At 33.6% G+C, this 19,138-nt stretch overlaps 1 protein-coding gene across 2 annotated transcripts in view; it reads left to right on the plus strand.

Moving 5' to 3' along the window:
• The window catches only part of appa (amyloid beta (A4) precursor protein a), a 35,095-nt gene extending 18,848 nt beyond the window's left edge, over positions 1–16,247 (plus strand). For both annotated transcript variants that reach the window (XM_042749744.1, XM_042749803.1), the window contains 10 exons: positions 4,340–4,473; positions 5,402–5,476; positions 5,623–5,781; positions 6,090–6,218; positions 7,087–7,186; positions 10,524–10,718; positions 11,525–11,578; positions 12,193–12,275; positions 12,476–12,622; positions 12,744–16,247. In XM_042749744.1, coding sequence (XP_042605678.1) covers positions 4,340–4,473; positions 5,402–5,476; positions 5,623–5,781; positions 6,090–6,218; positions 7,087–7,186; positions 10,524–10,718; positions 11,525–11,578; positions 12,193–12,275; positions 12,476–12,622; positions 12,744–12,845 — 1,178 coding nt within the window. In that variant the 3' untranslated portion in view covers positions 12,846–16,247. The remainder of the gene's footprint in view (positions 1–4,339; positions 4,474–5,401; positions 5,477–5,622; positions 5,782–6,089; positions 6,219–7,086; positions 7,187–10,523; positions 10,719–11,524; positions 11,579–12,192; positions 12,276–12,475; positions 12,623–12,743) is intronic.
• The last annotated feature ends 2,891 nt before the right edge of the window (positions 16,248–19,138 follow it).

Below are 19,138 nucleotides of genomic sequence, written 5' to 3' on the forward strand. Positions count from 1 at the left end.
AGCTTGAGCGGGGAGTTCTTTGTGCGTGAGTGAGCAGGAGTAAGTATTCTGATTAATTATTTTGTGTATAGTATTTTAAAATGTAACGCCAGGGCTTCTATTGGCTTTTCTCTTGACGTCTCCCCGATTGCCTGCGAGCTTCTGAATGCACTCTCAGTGGCTTATGATATGATTGGTTGAATGGTAAGCTCGCATCTGATTGGCTAAAGAGTACGACAGACCCACGTGGGAAGAGAGCTCTGCCAGGAAAGTCTCTAAACACACACACACACACAAATCCGAGTGGATTCGTAGTAAATGACGATTTGTACATTCAGACACTCGTACATTTTAAACATTCAAAGGTTTTTGTACACAGTTGTATATCTACAAATTGTGTTTTGCATTTGTGAAATGTATTTTATGAATATATAATTTTATTTTGCGCATGTGAATTGCTTCTTGTGAATATATTTTTTTTTTTCACGCACGTGAATTTTTTTTGTGTGTACGTGAATTAGGTTTCATGCATGTGAAATTGTTTACGCATGTGTGAATCGTGTTTTTTGCGTGAATTATATTTGAGACTAATCTGTCTCCATAGAAAACAGCTTCCGAAAAAAGTGCACTTTCTAATAATAAGATACTAAAGGTTTTACATACATTTACATACAGTACATTTTAAATAATTATGCTTGAATAATCTTTTGTTATGTTTTAAAGAAGTACACTTATTATGATGAGTTGATTAACATACTAAAGCACATGTAAAATACTTGAAAAGAATTTGAACTGCAGTGTTACTGATATTTAGATTTACCTGTAGTTTTATTTGTTATTTGTAGTGTTATCTGATATTACATTTAAAATTAATACATTTTAAATGCACTTAATTGCCTTATTAAAAGTGTGTAAATACAAATGAATTCAAATGCATGAGTAGTAGGACTGTGGGATATTGAAGAAAAATGTGATATGCGATACGATATTGCTTCAAGTGTGTAAAATCAATTTCAATTATATTTTAAAATATTTAAAAATGAAAATTATATAACCAATTTGTAACCAATAGCTGTTTTGTTGTTTGATTAACATTAGTTACATATATTTAGCAGCATGTATTTATAGGCTGCTGTCCCTTTAAAACCGACTGCACGATTTCTTTCTCAACTGTTTACATTCATTTAAAACATAACTGACTGCGTTTATGAGAATGATTGTAAAGACGAATTAACTCGGTGTTCGCGCGCTGTCTGAATCGTGTGTGTGTGTGTGTGTGTGTGTGTGTGTGTGTGTGTGTGGAAGAACTGAAGACACACTGTGCGAGATGCGGCTTGTTCTCGCGCTTCAAGTGTGAGTCAGACAGCAAGACGAGACGGCAAAGAGTTGTTTTCTGCAACTTCTTAAACTTAACTCTTTTTAACATCAAGCAATTCTCTGCTATATGCATCAAACTAAAACTTTGGCCCTTTGCAACATTTTGATTTAAGTAGCCTATTATTAAAATGATTCTGCTATTGCACGCCCTTGCAATATGCATATTGCGATATTTACATTTGCGATATTTCGGTAATTTCGATATATCGTGTAGCCCTAATGAGTAGTAAATGACATTAAAGTAGATTTTAGTTTACCATAAATGCTTGTCAGTACATTCAGCAGCACACTTATATGAAGGTGTATAAAGATGTTCTTCACTCCTAATGGCAAGTACATAAATAAAAAGCACTCTAATATAAATTTAAACTATGATAAATTTTCATTTAACTGCATTTTAACTCAATTATTATTAAGTAGTTGAAAACATTACATGCAGTTTACAATGAAAAATATTTTTAATTATATTATTTTTGTAATGGGTACTATTTCTACAAGTACGCTACTTTTTCACAAGGGTGATGAAACATCTATAATTGAATCTTCAATTTTTAGTCATTGAAGAGCAGCATGTACATCCTGCTAAACATCAGCTTTTGTGTTCCATTGAGGAAAGAAAGTCATGTGGGTTTGAGAGACATGAGGAAGAGTAAATTCGGTGGATTATTCTCTTTCAGTCTGCTCTGATCTGCACTGACCATGTGTGGGTTTCTCACTGGCATTTTCACTCTTTCACACGCGCGTGTGGCTGCTGATTAACTCGCATCTGTCCCCTGAATTTCTCTCCTGTAACTCAGATTCTTCAACTAATTTTGTGGTATTTTTGTGAGAAGGAAGTGTGTGTGTGTGTGTGTTTGTGTGTTTCATTTGCATATAATCATTGATGCAGTGCTGCTGCTGATCTTTATATTAGTGATCTTCCTCACTTGTCAAATGTTCCTTCCAACTGCTATTTAGGCTTAAGTTAATGTTGTTTAGGTCAGTCAAGTCATGGTTTCTGTCAGGTCCTTGCTTTCTATGAGGTCCTTGATAATGTCCTGCTTCAACAAGTAATGCATCAACAAAGGAAATAAAACTGTGCTTGTTAAGCACTTCAGGGTCATTACAGTTAGATTCTATTACTATTCTATTATTCTATTCTATGATTCTATTATTAAGATATTAATCAGTTACAATTCATGATTAATGATAAATCACTTATGGCATTCCACATTTGTAAGTCACATATTATAAAAAATTCATTATTTTTGCAAAAAAAAAAAATAAAAATACACATACACAATAATAATATTATATTTTAGTATCAACCAGCGTTATTAAAGTTATCTAAAACTAAAATCATAAGAACATTTTTGAAAAAAATAAATAAATACGTAAACTTATTTTGTTTTAGCTAGTTGTCAAGGCAACATTTAAGTTATATATATATAAAGTATGTATATATATATAGAGTACAGGTCAAATTTTGGAAACATTACTATTTTTAATGTTTTTGAAAGAAGTTTCTTCTGCTCATCAAGCCTGCATTTATTTGATCAACAATACAGAAAAAAAAAATGTAATATTGTGATATATTATTACAATTTAAGATAATTGTTTTTAAATTTATTATACTTTAAATTATCATTTATTTCTGTGATGCAAAGCTGAATTTTTAGGATCATTATCACATGATCCTTTAGAAATCATTCTAATATGATGATTCATTATCAAAGTTGGAAATAGTTCTGCTGCTTAATATTTTTCAGAACATGTGATACTTTTTTAGGATACTTTGATGAATAAAAACTAAAAAAAAAAAAAAAAAAGAAGAAGCTATGTTTTTAAAATATAAATATTTTGTAATAACAATATACACTACTGGTCAGTAACTTGGGGTCAGTAATTTTTTTTTTCTTTCTTTTTTTTAAATAAAATCAATACTTTTATTCAGCAAGGATGTGTTAAATTGATAAAAAGTGATAGTAAAGAAAATATATTATTAGAATATATATTATTAGAAATGTTTTTTTTTATTTTGAATAAATGCAGTTCTTTTTAACCTTTTATTGATCAAATATATTAGACAGCAGAACTGTTTCCAACACTCATAATAAATCAGAATATTAGAATGATTGTCTAAATGATCATGTGATAGACTGGATGTTACATGTTGACCACTGAAGGCTAGAGTAATGATGCTGAAAAATTCAGCTTTGCATCACAGGAATAAATTATTTTTTTTTTAAAGTATATTCAAATAGAAACCTATTATTTTAAGTTGTAATAATATTTCTCAATATTACTGTTTTTTTCTGTATTTTTGATCAAATAAATGCAGGCTTGATGAGCATAAGAGACTTCTTTCAAAAACATTAAAAATAGTAATGTTTCCAAACTTTTGACCTGTAATCTATATATAATCTATATATATAGATATATATATATATATATATATATATATATATATATATATATATATATATATATATATATATATATATATATATATATATATATATATATATATATATATATATATATATAATATATATATATATATATATATATATATATATACAATTTTTTTTTTTTTTTTAATTGATGTACTAAAATATGTTAAACGGTTAAATAAAATGAAAATGAAACAAGAAAATATATTTAAAAAATAATAATAATCTAAAAATATGAATAAAAACTAAAATAGTTCCTCAATGCTTAAATAGCACAGGTTGGACTAAACAGGTGTCATACAGAGATTATCATGTACATCCTCATGCCACTGTAACTTAAACAATCCAGAATGTTCCCTGCTTTGAGAATATGACACAGTTGCTAGTGTATTATATTGTCTTCATCACAGGTTAAACATGAATAAACTGGACAGCTGGAAGCTTTTAGTGTCTTCTAACCACTTTCTAACAGTCTCTTCTCTCACTTCTAACGCTGTTAAATTGTCTTCTCTTCTCATGTCCTGTAATAAAAGTTTGTCTGTGATCCGCAGTGCCGACTCCCTCCTCTAGCCCTCCGGACGCAGTGGACCGATACCTGGAGACGCCAGCAGACGAGAACGAACACGCCCACTTCCTGAAGGCCAAAGAGAGCCTGGAGGCCAAACACCGCGAGCGCATGTCTCAGGTACCGGATTTACAGCACCGCTCAAAAAGAAACATTAAATTGATCAAAAATGACAGTAGAGACATTTATAATATTACGAAAGATTTCTATTTCAACTAAATCTTTTTCTTTTGAACTTTCGATTCATCCAAAAAAAATATGAAGCAGCACAGCTGTTTTCAATATTGATAATAATCAGAAATGTTTTTTCAGCAGCAAATCGGCATATTAGAATGCATTTTTAGAAAATATGGGAAAACATTTTTGTTAATTGAAATAAATGTTAACTGAAATAAAATCAAATATGCAAAAACGTATAGACATACAAAGTATATAGACAAACAAAAAACTAATAAAATGACAAAAACACATAACAAAATTACTAAAACTTTTTTTAAATTAATTGTATTTTTTACATTTTTATTTAACAATTATTTTTATTTATTCTGAATTACTTTTTATTTCAGTTGGTTGCCAAGGAAACATTTCTCATTTTCACTCAATGACAAAAACATACTAAAACAAACTAAAGGTAACAAGAAAGCAGAAAATATACAAATAAAATCTAAATCAAAATATGAACAAAAACTATAATAATATGATAAAAATCAATGATAAATATTAGAATGATTTCTGAAGGATCATGTGAAACTGAAGACTAATGAAGCTGAAAATTCAGCTTTGCATCATGGAAAGAAATGACATTTTACAATATAATCTGATAGAAAACACTTATTTTAAATGTATACAATATTGCTGTTTTTACTGAATTTTAGATCAAATAAATGCCACATTGGTGAGCAGAAGAGAAGTCTTTCAAACACATTGAAACATCTTATTGACATCACACTCTTGTATATTTAATGTAAAATGTGTGTGTATAATATGATGTTTAATACATGATGGAGGATAAAGTAGTCATAGTTACGTGATGTCATATGTTCTGCAGGTGATGAGGGAATGGGAAGAGGCCGAGAGACAGGCGAAGAGCTTACCGCACAATGACAAAAAAGCCGTGATCCAGGTCAGTTTGTGTCCTTAAAAGAACCTTTACCAGGCAATCGTCACATGGAAGTTTCCCATGAGTCCCTGAAGCACACTTTCCATAGTCCCTCGCTCTTACTGGAATGTTTTCCATGAGGCTTTGCTTGACCTCTGTTTGTTCTGCAGCACTTCCAGGAGAAGGTGGAAGCTCTGGAGCAGGAGGCGGCCAGCGAGAGGCAGCAGCTGGTGGAGACGCACATGGCACGTGTGGAGGCGCTGCTGAACGACCGCCGGCGCCTCGCTCTGGAGAGCTACCTGTCTGCCCTGCAGGCCGATCCGCCCCGGGTACATGCCCATGCGTGTCCTTCAACACACACACAGTCTAGACACTGAAAAACATCTCACAATAAACATGAACATACACTAGCATTCCAAAGTTTGGAGTCAGTAGGATTTTTAAAATATTCTAAATGAATTCAAAAATATTTCTCTACACCAAACACAATGTGAAATGCCACACAGGAAGTCAAATGAAGTCATATGACTCTCAGACTCACAGAGAAACGTTCTCTGAATAAACAGCCTGACGGAGCTGTGTGATGATTTCAGATCTCTGACAGCTGATTCCTGATCTTCATGTTGTCTCTCTTTAGCCGCAGCACGTGTTTAGCCTGCTGAAGAAGTACGTGCGCGCCGAGCAGAAGGACCGACAGCACACACTCAAACACTTTGAACACGTGCGCATGGTCGATCCCAAGAAAGCTGCTCAGATCCGGCCTCAGGTACCAGTCAGCAGAGAGAAAACACTCATAATAACCAGCAGAATATCATCATTGTTCACAGTCAGCGTTCTTGTGCTTTATACAGGTACAGTACGATACCTATAAATAATGAATCACTTTGTTCTAGTAACTTTGTTTAACTTTTGCACTTGACGAGGCCAGTATTTTATTATATTATGGTGTAGTTCATTAAGATTGGAATTATGGAGAGAAACTAATAGTAACTGATTAACAAAGTTAAGTTGGTGTTTAAGACACTCGTTGGGATACTATTACACTTTTTATTAATTTTAATTCGTTTTTAATTTATATTTGCAATTAAATTTTTTGTGAGGTTTTTTTTTTTTTTTAGTGCATCAAGTTAAACTAAACAAAAAAAAAAAGTATTGCCTTGGCAATTAGTTAAAATAAGTAGATTTTTGCATATTTTATTTTATTTTATTTTATTGCAGCTAAAATGTATTTTATTTCAGGTAATAAAAATATTTTTTAGTTTTAGTTTTAGTTGACTTTAGTAACCCTGGTCTGGCTTTGTTTTATTGTTTTGTTTTGCTTTGTTTTGCTTTGTATTGTTTTGTTTTGTTTTTTGTTTTGGTTAACAGTTTCACCACACTATTACAAACTATTGTATTATGAACTATTTCAACTATTCATCACTCTCTATTGGAATGGATTGTGATTTGACATTGACTGATGTAGAGTATTTTAATGAGGATGTTGCCTAAGTAGGCAGCTCCCTATGTTGACAGCAAGCTAGTTTACTAGGATTTACACGAAAGCCAATGAAGATGAGCAAAGCGTGAGTTAGCTGGATCTTTGGAATTGATGCAGATTAAGGCTCACTGACCCTTCTGACCTTTGACCTCAGGTGCTGACCCATTTGCGAGTGATTGAGGAGAGGATGAATCAGTCTCTCGGGCTGCTGTTCAAGGTCCCGGGAGTCGCTGAAGATATTCAGGACCAAGTCGGTGAGTTTGAGACAATAAATAAAGAAACGTGACCTTTGATGTGCACTGAACCAGGATTATTAATGAAAACTAAAATAAAACCATAAAATAAAAAAATAAAAAACTACTTTTAATGTAGCTCCACAAATGACAGGAAAAATATATATATATTGTGGCCACGAATTAAGAACTCAAACCCACAATTTACTAATTTGTTTCCTCATTTTGATTTAACTTAAAACAGGGGACTAAATTAGTAAATCATTTTAAATAAAGATTTAAGTAAATATCTTTTCTCTCATGTCATGTCTGAAACAAAATAAAATATAAAAAAACATTAAACTTATTTTATTTCAACTATAATAAAACATCTGTTGAAGTAAATAAATATTAACTGAAATAAAATGAAATAGTCATATTTACAGAAAACAAAAACTAATAAAAATGACAAAAACACAACACAATTACATATCAAACATTTATTTTTATTTATTCTGTATTTTAATTCAGCTATTTTTTAAGGCAGCATTTCCCATTTTCATTTAGTTTAACTTGATGCTCCAGAAGAACTAAAACTGAAACTGAAAAAAAAATTATAGACATATTAAAAAAAAAAAAAAAAGTTGTATTAATTAAATAACAAAATGAATCTACTTAAACTTTTAAAATTAATTAAAATGAGAAAAGAAAATATAAAAATAAAAACTCATTCAAAATATTAAGAAAAACTAGTATCTCAGTGATAGTAACATAGCACTGCACTGAACGTACAGTATGAACACTGTATGGGTACACAACTTCTTTTTATTTTCTTTCTCCTAAACAAACACTGTATGATGTTGTTCTTTAGGAAAGAGGCGCATCAGTCTAAATGATGACAAACTGATTCTTTAATGTTTTCTCAAATGAATCCACATGAACTCTCCTGTATGTGGTGATGGAGTGATGTCGGTCAGATGTTGTATACAGGCTGATCTCTGGCTCTCCTCTTCACCTCCTCCTGGTTTATTTGTGTCCGTGCGTCACTGAACCATCTGTACTCTCTGTCTCTCTGGCTTCATTCCTGTGTTCGGCAGCAGCTCGTCTTTCATTAAGCTTTTGTGTAATTAAAGCTCTGATCAGCAGGTTGTTTCCTCTGTAATCTTGTCATATCATCAGCCTGCCGTTTCTTCTCTTTCATTTGCTCACCGCAGAGTTTTTTTTCCCATTTTCTGCCCATGATCCTTTTAACTCTGCCATCCTCCTATGCAGCATTAAAATGAATCAAAATCAATTAATTTCTATCGGATTAAAACATTACCAAAATGTTTATATTTTAAAAAACTCTAAAAATATATATGTGCTAGTGGTGTGTGTGTGTGTGTTTGTGTGTTTGTGTGTTTGTGTGTTTGTGTGTGTGTGTGTGTGTGTGTGTGTGTGTGTGTGTGTGTGTGTGTGTGTGTGTGTGTGTGTGTGTATCGGGGCTGTCAATTGATAATTTTAATTTTTTTTTTAATCTAATTAATTACATGATGTGGTGATTTAATTAATCAAATCAATCACAAATTAAATTTGTGAAAATAGAAAGAATAATTTAAAGAAATTAATGTGTTAAATAGACTTTAGAAAATGTAGCTTTAGAATGAAATATTTTATTTGATTCAACAAAAAATGTATTACACTTTAGGCTACAGTGGCCTAACATAAACTATGGAACATAAAAGAGGATCATTTGAGAAGCATCTCTAGTTTTTGTTCATATAATGAAAGTCATTGGTAACCAAAACAGCTTGGTTACCAACAGTCTTCAAAATACCTTCTATGTTCCACAAAAGGAAAGTAAGAAAGAAAGTTTTATATATATATATAAATAAAAAAAAACACTAAGGATTGATGAGCTGCTGGATTCATGAATATTAATCAGGTCGCGTGTTCGCCCGAATTTATTTGCGCATTAGTTCCACCTACTACCAGAAAACCCGGCAGTACTTAAAAGCTGAAGAATTCCAAAGGAACGCCATTATTTTGACAGGAAAATACAACAAAGTATATTGTTTACATGTAGAGCATCAATTCTGCATGGTATTGATCTCTCTCTCTGTGTGTGTGTGAGACAAAGTGACGGCGAGTTGCACTAGCGTTTACAGTAAGTCAAACACAGGTGCGTTGCACATCCATTCAGATGAACTGATAAATATCACAGATCGCTTGACGGAGAGTAAAACTCTGAAGCGCTTAGTCAGTGTGTTCGATGAGTAAAAATATGTCTGTGCTTAACTTATACTTAGTGTCCAACTCACACACTGGTGAGTAAAATCTGAGAATTTATTAGCCATTGGCTAATATTAGACATAATTTAGTCACCAAGATTGAAGATTTAGTCGCATATGCGAGTGATTTACTCGCAATGTAGAGGGTTGAGAAATTTTTTTTTTTTTTTTTTTTTTTTTTTTTATGAAATAATACTCTAAACAAGAAACTAAAACTGCCAGTAGGTGGCGGTAAATGTCTTTATGAGTAAGTCACTGAGTCATTGATTCATTCATTCATACATTCAGTTTGTTCAAACGGATGATTCATTCAAAACTAAACACCGCTGTGTTGCTCAGAGACGTACAACAGTTCTGCTGTGGCTTTATAGGTAATATTTTCGTTTATTAAAACCTTATTAAAAAAAAAAAAAAAATCATCAATTGAAATAAACATTAACCGAAATCAAACATATTATATAAAACTGTTTTATTTCAGCTCTTTTCCAAGGCAACATTTCCAATTTAGTTTAATTTATATTATAAAATGACTAAAACTAAAACTGAAATCGTTAAATAATAAAAAACTAAATAGACCTTAAAATGTCAAAAACACACAAAAAATCTACTAGAATTTTAATTTAATGAAAAAAAGTAAAAATAAAAACTAATACTCAGTGATACTAAAATAACAATGCTTAAAAGAAACTTTTTTGTGAATAGCAAGTAAAATTTTATTTTTTTGACAAAAATTACACTTCCCGCTGAATTGTTGAAAAACGTAGTTCTCATTATTGAAATGAGGAAAACACTAAAATATTAAACTGTAAATTACCTGTACATAATTTAAGTATTTGTTGTATTGCATTTACTGTATGCTGGTTTAAATAAAAATTGTTTCATTAGTATTTTACTGTAATACTTATATTTATATAATATATAATAAAATAACAAGAAAACACAAAACTTAAATTCATATATAAAAAATAAAATTATAGTTAAAATAAGTCTTTATTGTGGTTTTTAGATAAATGTGTATAATAACACATTCAAAGTTGTGATTATTGTTTATTTCCATGCATTATTGAGGCCTGTTTTCTGATGTTGTGTTGAATGTCTGTGTGTGTCAGAGCTGTTGCAGCGCGAGCAGCAGGAAATGTCCGCGCAGCTGGCAAACCTGCAGAGTGACGTGCGGGTGAGCTACGGTAACGATGCCCTGATGCCCGACAGCACTGCCAGCCTGGACCTGCTGCCTGCTGAAGACACGCAGGGATTCGGCTTCATCCACCCCGAGAGCTTCAACCAGCCCAACACACAGAACCAGGGTATATACACACGTATCCCAGCAGTCCCGGCTGCCTCATGAGTGCCTGAGCCAGGTCAGCGCAGTGAGCGCCATATGGAAAGAGATCTGACATCCGCCGTCAGGAACACAGACCTGCTGAAAATCACCAGCAATCCATTAACATGCTGCATACTAAAGCACTCATCACTCGAACTGTTACTATTATTTAAATACTATACCGTTTTTATTCTTTTTTTTCTATATAAAGTTATGCTCTTTTGCCATTTTTTTTTTTTTTAGCTATTAGCTATTTCTAAATATCTAGTTTTCAAAGTTTTTTAGGTATTTCTATTTAGCTTTAATGTATTGTTTTAATTAACGTTTTTTTTCTTTTGTACGTTTTTCATCTAATATTTATATTTATATTATAATTTGCATTCATATTAGAATTTTTATATTTTATTTTACAAATAAAATATACACGAACAAAAAACTTTTTTTTATTATTTTTTAAGGTTTTATTTGTATGTTACTACATAAAACAGTATTAAAGTATTATTTTTCAGTTTTATTTCCATAAAAAAAATTATAGTTTTTGGTTAAAATAACAACAGTTACTGAATAAAACACTGGATATTAAAGTACTGTTTTTTTAATTAACCAAAAAGAAATTAATTTTAGATGACAATAACAATACTGTGACTAAACAAAACACTGAGTGTTAAAAGTGCAAGTGTTTGGCATATGAAGTAAGCAGACACTTTCCCTCAGTGTACAATCTAGCTGATATGGTTTTGATGTGAATATGAAGTGAATCAGTAGCTGAAGTCTCATGTCTCTCTGCAGTTGAGCCGGTCGATGCCCGACCCATTCCAGACCGAGGCCTGCCGACACGACCAGGTACATGTGACCAGATGTGCATTCTGGGTTATTATAGTTCAATAAAACTAAAACCATAAACATTTCCATTAATAAAAACTATATAAACATTTTAAAAAATATATATCAAAAACAAGCGCATCAATATTCATCAAGATTAATCTGATTTGGCAATATTCTGATTATTATTGATGTCATGTAAACGTCACCATCTGACTGCCTAAAATTTAGTTTAAATTCCCACCCCTGGAATTTGCCTGTTTTATTGGGAAATTAGTTGCATGTAAAGATTTTATTCAGAAAATCCACTGAAATGTGAATGTGTGACAAATGTGCATGGTCAGACCACAAGAAACTCATTTTTGATGGTCGTTGTGAAAGTGTCCCAGTTAAAAGTTTGTGTAAAGTAGTAATAAATTAAATAATCTCCCCAGCAAAAACATGCCTGTGTAGATTGACTGACATAAAAATCATATTCAGAATATGCCTGCAACCTGAATATAGAGCTGAAACAGAAATTGATGTGCATGTAAACAGTCAATTCCAGCTCCACAAGCTCGATCGCATCATCACTAACACATGTCATATTTATAAACATGTTATATTTAATATCTGTTACTGTGGTTGTTGTTCAGTGTCTGGATTGAAGCCTGACGATGTTCCTGAGTTGGGGATGGAAGCTGAAGAAAGACACATTGAAGTTTACCATCAGAAACTGGTACCTACACATAGAAACACTTCATACACCCACTTAAAATGAACTAAATTAAAAATAAATATTTATGTTTTGGCATGCATACACTTCCAAGGCTGTACCCATGTTGTCCGTTGTATTACGTGATGCCGTTGTCATGGCAACACATCCCTGATGAGAGTTCAGCCGGTGTGACTGTAATTTCATGTTTGTCTGATGTTCAGGTTTTCTTCGCGGAGGATGTGAGCTCCAATAAGGGAGCTATTATTGGCCTGATGGTCGGAGGTGTTGTCATAGCAACCATCATCGTCATCACCCTGGTGATGCTGAGGAAGAAGCAGTACACGTCCATCCACCACGGAATCATTGAGGTCAGTGTGTGCACTCGTGTGTGTTTGTTAATTCATCATGATTTGTCTCATGAAGGATGAACGTGAATCAAATGAGACGAAATCGTGATTCATTTGAAATCCGAATTATTTTGACCCTCAGGTGGATGCTGCTGTGACCCCGGAGGAACGTCACCTGTCTAAGATGCAGCAGAATGGCTATGAAAACCCAACATACAAGTTCTTCGAGCAGATTCACAACTGATGGTGTGATGATAGCTCACCTCCCCGTACCTCCTCCTTATCTGCAGACGGTGCAGGAGACACCAGCACAACTTCACCGCTCATTAACATCATGCTTCCTATTGGCCAGTTTGCATGTCAATCAAACATCACCTCCCACTGGCTTGATGAAGATGAACTTTGTCAGTTTCAAATTGTTGAAGATGCAGTTTCAAACTGAATTCACAAAAGATTCAGTTCAATTTGGTTCAAAAGATTGAGATTCGATACAAATTGAACGCATAATTCAAATTTAGTTTTAAATTCACTACAAATTTTTCAACTATTGGCTCCCCATTGGCTAGACAAATGTGAACAGGAGTTTAATGCTTGTCAGGGTCAGTTTCAAGTTCAATTATGAAGTTGGTCATATCAAATTCAATCCACAGTTCTGAATTCCCTCCAGATTTTTCAACTATGAAATTCCCATTGGCTGGAGAAAATTTGGTTTCAAATTGAATGCACAATTGAGATTCAATTCAAATCAAACCCAAAATTCACACATAATTTAAACTTTGTTTTCAATTCACTGCAGATTTTTCAACACTGCTCTTCCATTGGCTGGATGAACAAGAACATGGTCAGATTAATGCTGTTAGGGTCAATCTTGAGTTTCAGTTTCAAACTGAATGCACAATTCAAATTCAATTCAAATCACAAATATATTTCAAATTCATATTACAAATCAAAGTGAATCCATAATTCGAATTCAATTCAAATCACAAATTAAATTGAACACATAATTCAAATTCAAATTACAAATCAAATTGAATGCATAATTCAAATTCAGTACAATTCACAATTCAAATTGAACGCCAAATTCAATTGTGCCTTAAATCAAAATCTGATTAATGCTGATAGGGTCGATTTCATGTTAGTTTCAGTTTAACTGAACATATGAAGTTTAAAAATTCAGTTTAAAATTTTATTTACATCAAATTCACTCCAGATTTTTCAACTATGACTTTTGGCTATTGGCTAGATGAACATGATAAGATAAATGATGTTGGGTTCAGTTTCAAGTTGTTGAAGATTCAGTTTTAGAATGCAGAATTCAAATTCAGATCACGAATTAGAATGAATACATTATTTAAATTTAGTTTAAAATTAACTCCAGGTTTCAACTATGGTCTCCCATTGGCTGGACATACACAAACATGATCAAATTAATCCTGTTTAGGTCAGCGTCAAGTTAAATTTAGTCTAAATTCAACACATAAAACTCAACGCACAGAAATTCTGAATTCACTATGACTAAAATCAGCTGTGACCTCCTATTGGCTGGATAAACATGAACTTGAGTTTAATGCTGTTTAATGCAGTTCAAATTGAAAACATAAACTTTGAAAATGATGGTTTAATTAAATGCACATTTCTGAATTCCCTCCAGATTTGTATCTATTGAAATCGGTTTCACTTGTGGTCCCTAAACTGGCCGAATCTGATCTGTAAACTGACTCTATTCCTCCATTACAGAACCGTTGGTCCAGGTTCTGGTTTAGGCTGAACCGGTTCTGTGTTCAGGGCTGGTGAGTTATGGTCGTGTCGCTGCAGCGTCTGCTCTCACACTACTAACCTAGTGAAACACTGGGATATCTGTGGGGTGAACGTCCGAGACTTCATCCCGTCAGACTTATCTCCTCCCTTCCTCTTCATTGCACACTGAGTGCAGCTGTGCTGTGTTTGGTGACGCATTAAACCGGTCAGAGATTATTCTAGTAATCAGTGTCCTTCTGAATGAGATCTTCAAATTCTTTTATTGTTTCTGGGTTGTTTTTCAAAAAATAATAATAATAAAAATAATTGTAAAAAAAAAAAAAAAAAATTGCCTCTTTTTTTTCTTTTTTTTTTTGTTTTGTCAATATTGAAATGATGCAACAACAACAAAAAAGACTAGTCGTAACTATGTACTGCATGATAGAAAAAATGACAAAAAAAACTCTTCTGCTATTTGGATCTTGGTCTTTTCTCACATTTTAGCAGGATTAAACAGTAACTTGTGAAAATATGATTTGAGTTTCACAAAAAATGACTTTTTTTTTTTTTTTTTTGCTTTGAAAGAACTTAAACTCGATTAAATTCTTTTATTTCAATATCTTGTTGATTTTTGTTTGTTTGTTTTTTATCAGACTGAGATCCAGCGGTGGCTGTTGATGTACATTTACTGTCTTTAATGTTTTCATCCTATGCATTTCAGAGATTTATTCACTCCTTCTTTATATTTAATTTTGACTCTCCATTGAACTTGTGGTTGTACGTGTTTTTTAAGTGGTTGTTCGGGGCGGGCGGGCGGGTTTTTCGGATCGTTCTCTGTCTGTATGTTTCTAATCAGTCAGTTTTATGTTCTTAGGTCACTCCATGTCTGCAGATGTAGAAAGTGTTTTTCTCCACATCCTCTCTAATGTTACGCAGTAGCAGCGCTGACGCTTGTCTTGTCTCAGTTTTCGCGCTGCTGCAGTGCTGATCTGCAGAAAAAGATGCAGTGATGCTGCACTGGAGCCTCTGAGAGATTTATCTCACTGCAAAATCAAAAGAAAAAGATTTTTGAAAGGCAATAAGATTTTTTTTTTTGCATTGCATTGCATTGCATTGCATCATTTTTCATCATTAATGTAATGCAAAAACAAGTTATTTAAATTGTGCAATTGTAAGTATTTATCATGATCGTATTTGTAATGAATTTAAAGCTGATTTATAATTTTTTTATATAATTTCTTATTCATTGCTGCAATCCAGTAATGAGAATTTGGGGAATTTGGTATTAAATGTGCTTAATTTACATACAAATAATGTAACAGTGCAAAAAAATATTTTAGACTAATGAATAGGCTTCCTTTTCTTCATCCAAAATATTCTCTCTTTTTTTCTTTTGATTTTGGGGTGAAATATGAGTTGGAGGAGATTTTTTATGTTGATGCATCAAGCATCATGTCTGTCTCCTCTCTGTTTCTCACATGTGTTTTTGTTGTAGTCAATTTAGAAAGTGTCTCATGACTGAATATGAGGCTGGTTACCAGATTATGAGTTTAAACTGATGGTTATTATCATGTGACCTCCAGGATTTGGAATGACTTTGATTTACAGTCTATCACACTGTAAACGGTTCATAATCAATCCATCTGATGAATGTCAATCAGTTGTTTACAAACTCTTCCTTCACGAATATCATTCATGGCTGTTTTCAGATCAGTGAGGAATCATGGGTAATTCTCAGTTTGTACTGCTGTGGTTTGATCCGATCTGAGGTTGTTAGAGATGCTGAGTGTACTGATGATAGTGATGAGGTTCTTTCAGTGGCATTTTTCTGCGTGTCATTTGCTTTGACTGGAAATCATCTGCGCCTTCTGCACTGTATTCCATAAATAAAGTTTTGAATGTACATACAGACTTGTTTTGTTGTGGCTCTTTTGTAGCGTGAGCGGTTAAGAGCTCAGTGACGTGATGGATTGACTCACACTCAAAATGCAGTGCAGTTACTCAGGTAATTCTTGTTTTCAGCTAATGGTTTAATGAAGAAGCAAGCCGAGGAACTGAGATCAGTCCACCGCTGTGTCCTTGACCAAAATAATGAACCAAAGAATAAAATTTGAAAAAAAGAGAGGGAGAAGGAAAAAAAACACATCACAAACCATTCCTTACCAGACCTGATAACATTAAATTGTAAAGTATGTTAAGGATATATTAAAACATTATATTAACAAATGGTGCATTAGTACATAGGGTTTCCATCAAGATAACAGAGAAAAGTGTGCCAGATTTGGTCAAACTCTTCAAATTTGCCCTTCAGACAGTAAATGTAAAGTAGAAATCCTCTCACCAAGCCATAATTTGACTGTCGGAGCAATTTGGAAAATTCTATGTAGTTTCTTAATGTAGTATAATTAAATGTAGTCTCTGAATGATTTTAAACTGAATAAGACAGTGTCTAGAATTAATAGAACATTCTGTAATATCCTTTAAACTCTGTCACGTTTCCTCAGAGATGTCCACTCTTTCTCCCATTCTTCCTTAAGAAAACTTGTAGAGGGAGAAATAATTGTAGGCTAGCAGATCATAAATTATTGATAATGCCTTTTTACTTTCTTTGCACTTATCAATATTGGATGGTGATGTATTGTCCAATGAAGGTGTATGAGCACCTAAATAATTCCTTATCTGTAGAAAAAAATGACTCTGGGGAAATTTACATTTCTGTTGCAGCTGACTAAAGGATGTCAGAGCCCCATCAATGAAAAGTATGTACACCCATTTCTTCCCATTGCACAAAGCTCCCATCCAATCGTGAATGATGGCTTCTTTTTATCATCATTTTGTGACATTAGTATTTTACTTTCTACACATTAAACGCACCCCTTCACACTGACTCCCTCTGCTGTTCAAATCATCATCATCACTCCTCAGCAATTCCATTACAATAATTGGTACAATTAAAACAAAAACATTTTTGAGTCTTGAATATTAAGAATGTACTGCCTGATTTTTCGATAAGAATCTTTTTAATGCGTTCATGCATTATAATGTTTAAGCATGACATCATCCTCGAGTCGCCTTAAAAATAAAGAAACATTTCTTACCAGGGTAAAAATTATTTAAAATAAGCAATTTTCTTTTACAATATGAACATGTAATATATATATATATACACACACATATACAGTGGGTACGGAAAGTATTCAGACCCCCTTAAATTTTTCACTCTTTGTTATATTGCAGCCATTTGCTAAAATCATTTAAGTTCTTTTTTTTTTTACACACAGCACCCCATATTGACAGAAAAACACAGAATTGTTGACATTTTTGCAGATTTATTAAAAAAGAAAAACTCAAATATCACATGGTCCTAAGTATTCAGACCCTTTGCTTAATATTTAGTAGAAGCACCCTTTTGATCTAATACAGCCATGAGTCTTTTTGAGAAAGATGCAACAAGTTTTTCACACCTGGATTTGGGGATCCTCTGCCATTACTCCTTGCAGATCCTCTCCAGTTCTGTCAGGTTGGATGGTAAACGTTGGTGGACAGCCATTTTCAGCTCTCTCCAGAGATGCTCAATTGGGTTTAAGTCTGGGCTCTGGCTGGGCCATTCAAGAACAGTCACGGAGTTGTTGTGAAGCCACTCCTTCGTTATTTTAGCTGTGTGCTTAGGGTCATTGTCTTGTTGGAAGGTGAACCTTCAGCCCAGTCTGAGGTCCTGAGCACTCTGGAGAAGGTTTTTATCCAGGATATCCCTGTACTTGGCCGCATTCATCTTTTCCCCTCGATTGCAACCAGTCGTCCTGTCCCTGCAGCTGAAAAAACACCCCCACAGCATGATGCTGCCACCACCATGCTTCACTGTTGGGACTGTATTGGACAGGTGATGAGCAGTGCCTGGTTTTCTCCACACGTACCGCTTAGAATTAAAGCATGTGGGCTTTCATGTGTCTTGCACTGAGGAGAGGCTTCCGTCGGGCCACTCTGACATAAAGCCCCGACTGGTGGAGGGCTGCAGTGTTGGTTGACTTTCTACAACTTTCTCCCATCTCCCGACTGCATCTCTGGAGCTCAGCCACAGTGATCTTTGGGTTCTTCTTTACCTCTCTCACCAAGGCTCTACTCCCCCACGATAGCTCAATTTGGCCGGACGGCCAGCTCTAGGAAGGGTTCTGGTCGTCCCAAACGTCTTCCATTTAAGGATTATGGAGGCCACTGTGCTCTTAGGAACCTTAAGTGCAGCAGAATTTTTTTGTAACCTTGGCCAGATCTATGCCTTGCCAAGTCTCTGAGCTCTTCAGGCAGTTTCTTTGACCATATGATTCTCATTTTCTCTGACATGAACTGTGAGCTGTAAGGTCTTATATAGACAGGTGTGTGGCTTTCCTAATCAAGTCCAATCAGTATAATCAAACACAGCTGGACTCAAATGAAGGTGTAGAACCATCTCAAGGATGATCAGAAGATGATGGACAGCACCTGAGTTAAATATATGAGTATCACAGCAAAGGGTCTGAATACTTAGGACCATGTGATATTTCAGTTATTTCTTTTTTAATAAATCTGAAAAAATGTCAACAATTCTGTGTTTTTCTGTCAATATGGGGTGCTGTGTGTACATTAATAAGGAAAAAAAAATGAACTTAAATGATTTTAGCAAATGGCTGCAATATAACAAAGAGTGAAAAATTTAAGGGGGTCTGAATACTTTCCGTACCCACTGTGTGTAAACACATATATAAAAAAAAATAAATATATATATATACATATATATATTCAGGAGCATCTCAATAAATTAGAATA

This window comes from Cyprinus carpio, chromosome A1 (genome assembly GCF_018340385.1).
Source record: "Cyprinus carpio isolate SPL01 chromosome A1, ASM1834038v1, whole genome shotgun sequence".
In the NCBI taxonomy this organism is placed as follows: Eukaryota; Metazoa; Chordata; class Actinopteri; order Cypriniformes; family Cyprinidae; genus Cyprinus; species Cyprinus carpio.